The sequence below is a fragment of the Microtus ochrogaster genome, chromosome 2, assembly GCF_000317375.1.
Source record: "Microtus ochrogaster isolate Prairie Vole_2 chromosome 2, MicOch1.0, whole genome shotgun sequence".
In the NCBI taxonomy this organism is placed as follows: domain Eukaryota; kingdom Metazoa; phylum Chordata; class Mammalia; order Rodentia; family Cricetidae; genus Microtus; species Microtus ochrogaster.
Genome location: NC_022010.1, coordinates 13899072 through 13907449, shown reverse-complemented (window position 1 = coordinate 13907449; position 8378 = coordinate 13899072). Strand labels below are relative to the sequence as shown.

General features: G+C 45.4%; 1 protein-coding gene across 2 annotated transcripts in view; it reads right to left on the bottom strand.

Moving 5' to 3' along the window:
- Nucleotides 1–815: 815 nt before the first annotated feature.
- Nucleotides 816–8378, bottom strand: part of Zcchc8 (zinc finger CCHC-type containing 8) — a 32761-nt gene continuing 25198 nt past the window's right edge. For both annotated transcript variants that reach the window (XM_013350164.2, XM_026785813.1), the window contains exon 14: nt 816–3653. In XM_013350164.2, the coding sequence (XP_013205618.1) occupies nt 2878–3653 (776 nt within the window). In that variant the 3' untranslated portion in view covers nt 816–2877. The remainder of the gene's footprint in view (nt 3654–8378) is intronic.

Below are 8378 nucleotides of genomic sequence, written 5' to 3'. Positions count from 1 at the left end.
CTGTGTAACAATCCTAGATGTCCTGGAACTAGCTCCTGTAGACCAGACCAGGCTGGACTCAAACTCACAGAGATCTGCCTACCTCTGTTTCCTGAGTGCTGGGATTAAAGGTGCGTGTGCCCCCCTCCTCCCGCTTATTTTTTAAGATTTATTTATTATGTAAACAGTGTTCTGCCAGAAGAGGGCACCAGATCTTGTTATAGATGGTTTGAGGCACCATATGGTTGCTGGGAATTGAACTCATGAAAGAACTGAACAATGGAAGTCAGTCAGCGCTCTTAACGGCTGGGCCATCCCTCCAGCCCAGCCATTCAGCTTTTTATTAGTCCAAGTGACAAAACTTCACAGTATACAAAGATTATTCCACAACTCAGGATGGCCTATGACTTCCCTTTCTCCAGCCTCAGTCTCCCGTGCCAGGCTTTTTATTTACGAGTGTGCCACCATGGGTAGCTCTCAACGTGTCTGGCAAGCTCTTTAACACTCAGATAAAATTCCAGTCCTAATTTAAAAAAAAAAAGCCCAGTTTTTGAGAAGTTAATACTTTTGTAGACCTTCTCACAGGGAGGCAAGGCAGTGGGTAAAAGCCCAGATTTGGGATGGAGAGATGGTTGAGCTGTTAAATTTGCTACTCTTGAAGAGGGCCTGGGTTTGGTTCCCAACAACCACATCAGCTCACAACCACCTGCATTCAACGCCCATCCCAGAGGACCCAATGCCCTTTTCCGGGTGCCAAGGGCACCTGAACTCACACATACACACATATACATATAACTCAAAAAATAAAAAATTAAAAAAAATAAGAACTTGGACACAGAGGCAAGAGATCTGAATTTATTTACAATCAGGTTGCTTACCATCTATGTCTTAGACATTTATTAAAAATAAAAAAAAAGACAATACCTACTCAACGAAGTGAAAATGGAGTAAGCCATACTTTAATGGGGTATTTATGGGCTAGGAATAATTATTGAGCTATCTCAATGCAGGAGGATGCCAGTAATACAATAGTTAAAGGAATACTTAACTTTTGTTTTCTGAGGCAGGATCTCATGTCATGTTGTAGCTTAGGCTAACTTAATTTGCTATGTAACCAAGGCTGGTCCTGATCCTCCAGCCTCCCTCCCAAGTGCTAGGATTCCAGGCATGAGCCACTGCACTGGAATAAACAGTCATTTATGACTCAGAAATCAGTTTAGCCTAGTGGCAGTCTGACCAGTCAAGAGTCATGTCACTAGGGCTGGGGAAGCAGTGTGGTCGGTAGGGCGCTTGCCTAGCACAAACACAGGCTCTGGGCTGGATCCCGGGCAACCGAGGGGGGTGGTGCACACCTTTAATCAGGAGTTAGGAAGATCAGGCTGGTGAACTGGATCATCAGGTCAAGGTGCTTGTCAGCCATGCTTGATGAAGACAAACAGTTGTGGGAAGAGAACACGGGCCCCCAACCACTGTCTTCCAACCCCATATGCATGCCAAGGAAGGTCCCCTCTGCCCCAGTAAATGTGGTTTTTTATTTTTGTAAAGAGCTATGTCATCTTGCCTGTAATCCCAGCAGTAAGGCAGTTAGTAGCAGGGAGGCGGTGAATAAGGCCAGCCTGGACTATACAGCAAGCTCCTACTTTAAAAGAAAAGAAAGGAGAGCAGGAAAACACATTCAATGTTGACAAGACCCCTCATCTTCTTCCTTGGGGCAGGTCCGATAGAAAGGCTGACACTCTTACTGGTCACAATGCCACATAAACCCCTGGGAAGAATTCACTGAAAACTCGGGTAACAAAAAAGCTCAAAGCACTCAACATATTATTCCAGCATGGCCTCATTCACCCTTTCTTGTGAGCATCCTTCCTTTACTGCTTACAATCAGTGAATTGGACTACCCAAGTTCTCAGAGACGAACACTGAGTCCAGAATGATTCCCTTTCGCCCTCTGTTGGCCTGGGAGCAGAGCAACAACACTACATGAGTGGTAATTCAAGATCTCCACGGGTTCCTGAGAGAACCAGATCCGGTTCCTGCTTGCGTAGTAGACACTCACACTCAGTTTGTGTCTGTCTATTACCTTACGGCTTGAATGCACAGTATTATCTTGTACAAAGGCTAACTGACCTCCATTCCAAAATAATTAAACACTTTTGTTTCTATATTATATGTAAGGTTGGGGCCCACTTATATAAAGCAGCCAAGCATGCAGTTTCTTTGTAAACACATAATTTTCATCTAAGTTTAAAAGAACAATTTAACTGTGAGTCACATCTCCCAAAGTCTTGGCTCATGTGTAAGAAAACTAATTTATTAAACCTCTGTACACAAAGGTGAGCACACCTTTACTGGATTCAAATAATTACAAAAAGTAAAAGTGTTATTAAAATTCATGCATGAAAATCTTACAAAAATACCCCAAGCAGGATAAAGCTGCTCATCCCTGATTGTTCTCATTTGGTTGTTGGAATTGAAATGTGAATTTAAAGTTGTTAGAATTTCTTTTAAAAAGTGATATATTAAGTTTCTATATACAGGATAATAGCAAAATGTAGAAAGGGAAAACATTTACAAAAGACATTAAAAATAAAAAAAAAAAAAACAAAAAACCTTCACTCTGGACAGATACTCACGATCCACAACTCCTCAACCCGAACCAACCACCTCTGAAGCAGCTCATGAACACACCACTTGGCTGTTGTCAGTGAGAGTAAACAGCAAACTCACGCCTAGTCTTTCATTCTGTGAAACAGGCTAGAGCTGAGATCACAATAAACCATGGGCAGATTCTGAAAGGTGGGAGGGGCACACGGGAAGTGATTTCAATGGCCATCTCAGTCCACTAGAACAACACAGAGCTGCAGACTGTCCTGCAGCAGGTGATGCTGTGGCAAACGCTCACTCAGAGGCCTTTTTGTTCTTCTGTTGATTTCGGGGTGAATTCTTTAGCAGGCTTCTTATCCTGAGGTACATTCCAGTGGACTCTGCCATGTTCTCAAATTCGAAGGGTGTTATTCCAGCGGCAAACTTGCTCATGTCAGGGACCAGGCTGTGGGTTTTTGAAGCTGCTGAGGGGTGGGTGCCCAGATGAAGGAGCTTCTGGCTGCCTCCATTCCTCACGTCACAGTTCGACACACTGCCATTGTCAAGAGCATCTTCAGGGTCCCCCTCTGTATCTTCTCCCTCTTCTTTCTGACAGAGCACTGATGCCCCTGCTGCTGGGCTGGAGGGAGGCTCAGGTCCAGTTGTTTCTGCAGAAGTGGTTGGTCCCTGGGGGCCAGTCAGCACTGGCTTTTCCAGGGCCTTTCCTTCTGGAACAGAGAGGTCAAACTCATTTGGACAAGGGGAGGAGGCAACAGAATTCCCAGTTAAAGGTGTGTCCACAGGAACATCAGAGTCACTGTTGCCTCCCTCGGCCTGCTGCAGAGCTGCCCAGATCTGCCTCTGCTGCTCTTCAAGCTCCTCCAGTGTCAGGGTGTCCTCGTCCATGGCTGAAGCTGTGGGTCGGGTCTGGGGTGAGTCACTGGGAGTCAGTGGTGGGGTGCCCTTAGGGAGTGGAGGAGTAAAGAGAGGTGGAGGTGTTCCCTGTGGCAGCGGAGGAGGTGTGCCAGGAGGCAGTGGTGGTTGAAACTGAACGGCTTTGCGGCTCTGAGAACCATGTGGAACCTCCGTATCTGTAAAGGGAAAGACGCTTTAGAGGGAGTCAGAGCATTCCATACAAACTTATTATTTGAACTTGGGGTACCTAGAGAGAGAATGGACCAAAATAACTGTCTCTGAGAAGGCAGAAAAGGGTTAGACCTGGTGACACATGCCACTAATGCAAGCACTCAGGTAGCCAGCCTGGACTACAGTCTTAAAAACCAGGAAAAGGAAAAAACTGGAATGTCTGAAGTCCTGAGGAAGCCCCATCAGGGAGAATGCTCTGGATCTTGGTGCTAAGGAATGTGACATGAGACATGGAGACAGGAGGTGTTCCCAGGAAGGGCGCCATCAATGAGTAGGGAAAACTGCAGAAGAGAAGAGGAAGCTTCAGAGGGAAGCCTGCTGTTAGCTGCCCTAGTCCCAGGCACCGGGCTCCCGCAAGTCCACCCTTTCCTCTATCACAACGGTCACCACCTTATTCCAGATCCACTGCCACTGACATGTGTCAGGAATAGTGAGCCGCCATCACCCCTGGATTCATTTTCCTTACATCTATCCTCCAAGTTAGCTGGACACCTATTTCTAAAACACCCACTTGCCGGGCGGTGGTGGCGCACGCCTTTAATCCCAGCACTCGGGAGGCAGAGGCAGGCGGATCTCTGTGAGTTCGAGACCAGCCTGGTCTACAAGAGCTAGTGCCAGGACAGGCTCCAAAACCACAGAGAAACCCTGTCTCAAAAAAACCAAAAAAAACACCCGCTTGATCTTATGAACCTTCTTTTCAATGAAAGCCTTGGGCACCATTCTTAGAAGTCTCGTTATGGCCAAGAATTTCTCATAGCCTGGCCTGATGAAGGTGCAGGCCTCTAATCCAGCCACTGAGGACACTTAGGCAGGACTGTTACGTTCAAGTCCTGCCTGGACAACTTACTGTGGCTCCGTTTCAAAACAAAAAGCAGAAAGGAGCCAGGGATACAGCTCAGCAGCAGAGTACTTGTGCAGCAAGCGCGGCAGTAGCAAAGAGGCTTGTTTGTTTTTCCTTGGTTACCTCTACTGTCCAGCTCCCTGTCTGCTGCTAGACTAGTGTGCTACAATCCGTGCTTGTGTGTGTGCATCTCCTATGGCCTCAAATACTTGTCCTGATTCCCTGCTAAGTCCTAAAATTCACTCCTCAAGATCAATTCTAATTGCTAACTCTATGGTCTGTAATCGGGTCTGACACACTATTGTCCTCTATGTACCATTCAGTATATGCTATGTTTTCAAAATACAGTGACAGTCTGCAATCCTTAAGTGACAGAGTGCTGACAAGGACAACACTGGAACTAAAAAGAAAAAAAAAATATTACTTTTAATAATTTATTTTTACTTTATGTGCATTAGTGTTTTGCCTGCAAGTATGTGTGAAGGTATCAGATCTTGGAGTTATAGACAGTTATTAGTTGCCATGTGGTGCTGACATTTCAACACAGGTACTCTGAAAGAGCAGTTGGTGCTCCTAACTGCTGAGTCATCTCTCCAGTCTGTATTATTATTTTTTGATTTTGACTTTTTATTTTTTTGGAGACAGAGTCTCACTATATAGCTTTGGCCGGACTGGAATTTGCTGTAGACCAAGCTAACCTTGAACACAGAGATTCTCCTGCCTCTGCCTCCGCCACCCAGTGCTGGGATAAAAGGCACGCTACCATGTTTGGCTAAAAATTTAGTATTTTTTTTTTTTTTTTGGTTTTTTGAGACAGGGTTTCTCTGTGGCTTTGGAGCCTGTCCTGGATCTAGCTCTGTAGACCAGGCTGGTCTCGAACTCACAGAGATCCGCCTGCCTCTGCCTCCCGAGTGCTGGGATTAAAGGCATGCACCACCATCGCCCGGCAGTATTTTTTGATTATACATACACACACACACACACACACACACATACACAAACATATATAATTTTTGTTTTTGCATTTTTGAGACAGGGTTTCTCTGATTAACAGTCCTAGCTATCTTAGAACTAGCTCTGTACACCAGGCTGGCCTCGAACTCACAGAGATCTGCCTGTCTCTGCCTCCTGAGTGCTGGGGTTAAAGGCGTGCACCACCACTGCCTGGCTGATAGAATATTTTTATGTAGCTAGACTGGCCTGTAACTTGAGATCCTTTTGCGTCCACATCTGGAATGCAGGAGTTAAGGCATGTGCCACCACACTTGGTTTTATGAAGTTCTAGAGAATCAAACCCAAGACTTCATGGACTCACTGAGCCACATATTCAGTCTTACATTTGTTTTTAAGGATAAATTACACATAAAAAGGAAGAGGCTGGAGAGATGGCTCAGACATTAAGAGTACTGGTTGCTCTTCAGAGGTACCGAGTTCAATTCTATGCAACCACATGGTGGCTCACAACCACCTATAATGAAATCTGGTGCCCTCTTCTGGCAGGCAAATAGCCAGGTGGTGGCGGTGCATGCCTTTAATCCTAGTGCCTGGGAAGCTAGTTCCAGGACAGGCTCCAAAGCTACAAGGTGAAACCTTGTTTCCAAAAAAAGATAAAAGAAACAAAGAAACTCAACCAAAACCAACCCCTCTCCAAAAGCCGGGCAGTGGTTGGGTACACCTTTAACTCAGCACTGGGAAGGGGAGGCTGAGGCAGGTGGAGCTCAGTGAGTTTGAGGCCAGCCTGGTCTACAAGAGCTAGTTCCAGGAAAGGCTCCAGGAGCTGGAGAGATGGCTCAGAGGTTAAGAACACTGACTGTTCTTCCAAAGGTCCTGAATTCAATTCCTAGCAACCATATGGTGGCTCACAACCATCTGTAATGGGGTCTGGTGTCCTCTTCTGGCCTTCAGACATACATGGAAGGAATGTTGTCTACATAATAAATAAATATATATATATAAAAAAAGGAAAGGCTCCAAAATTGCAGAGAAACTCTGCCTCGAAAAACAAAAACAACAAAAAGATGAATAGCCAATAGCAAGGCAGGAGAAAGGATAGGTGGGGCTGGCAGGCAGAGAGAATAAATGGGAAGAGAATCTTGAAGGAAAGAGGAAGGAGCAAGATAGAATAAGGAGAGGAGGACATCAGGGGTCAGGCACCCAGCTACACAGCAAGCCACAGAGAAAGTAGTAAAGAAAGGTATACAGAATTAGAGAAAGATAAAAGTCCAGAGGCAAAAGATTGATGGGATAATTTAAGAAAAGCTGGCTAGAAACAAGCCAAGCTAAAGTCAAACATTTTTAAGAAAGAATAAGTCTCCTTGGGCTGGAGAGATGGCTCAGTGGCTAAGAGCATTGCCTGCTCTTCCAAAGGTCCTGAGTTCAATTCCCAGCAACCACATGGTGGCTCACAACCATCTGTAAAGAGGTCTGGCGCCCTCTTCTGGCCTTCAGGTATACAGACAGAATATTGTATACATATTTAAATAAATAAATTAATTTTAAAAAAAGAATAAGTCTCCTTGTGTGATTTATTTGGGAGCTGGGGGGAGGGGCACTAAAAAAAGCCAAAAGAGTAAACAAAACAACCAACTATAACCCTTCACTCCATTTCTGTCTGTTTCACACACAGAAGTCTACAAACAAGAGTCAAGCATGGTGGTGCATGCATATTATCCCAACATTCATAAAGAGGAAGGAGACCCAATCTGGGCTACATGGGACCCTGTTCAAAACAATAATCAGGGCTGGAGAGATGGCTCAGAGGTTAAGAGCACTGATTGCTCTTCCGGAGGTCCTGAGTTCAATTCCCAGCAACCACATGGTGGCTCACAACCATCTGTAATGAGATCTGGTGCCCTCTTCTTGCTTGCAGGCATACATGGAGGCTGAACACCACTGTGTACATAATAAATCTTTAAAAGAAGAAAAAAAAAAAAAAACCAAAAAAAAAAAACCCCCAAAACCCTAACCATGGACCAGTGAAATGATGAAGTGAGTGCCAAGCCTGATGGCCTGACTGTGATCCCTAGACTACACCTGGGAGAAGGGCCTAAAGCAAACTGTTCTCCACATAAGGGGGGTGATGGCACACACGTGCACATGCACACAAAATAAATGAATGCTAAAAAATAAAGGAGGGACATAACAACAACATCCATAAAAAGTTTCATTTGAATAAATTATCACACTAACACACACAATATAACTGTCCACAGGTTTGTGATGCAGAGTCCATATTACTTACCACATACAATACAACTGGCCTGGCTCAGGGTTACTTTTTGGGAATGAGCTACCTGTTCCTTCTCAAGGAAGAAGCTGGAAGCTGGGGATGATGGGGTACCTCAGTGGCTCATGAGTGTGTGCCTGCCACAAATGTGGGGCCACTGGTCTAGGCATTTAAGCCAGTCAAATTGAGTTAACAGGTTTTCTTTCTATTAATTTATTTATTACTGGGGGGTGGGGTGGGTAAAGACAATACCTCATGTCTTGGCTTGTGCATGGAGGTCACCAGGCTTGAAGGCAAGTTCCTTTACCTTCTGTCCATTTTGCTGCACCCAAACTGACGTCTTTAACCTAATCATCTCTCTGCCCCCAGGGGGTAATCAAAGGAGAGCCTGCCAGGTAAGATTTTCCACTGAGTAGCCTAATCCCAGGCCTTGAGCAGGAGCCACTGTATGGTCATCACTTAGTTATTCAGTCTGCAGGGCAGGTAACCCAGGTGCTGGGTGAGAGGACTAGGAGATAATAGACTTACCGAACTCCAGAAAATACCCAGGCCGGGCTATGGTGGCGCACGCCTTTAATCCCAGCACTCGGGAGGCAGAGGCAG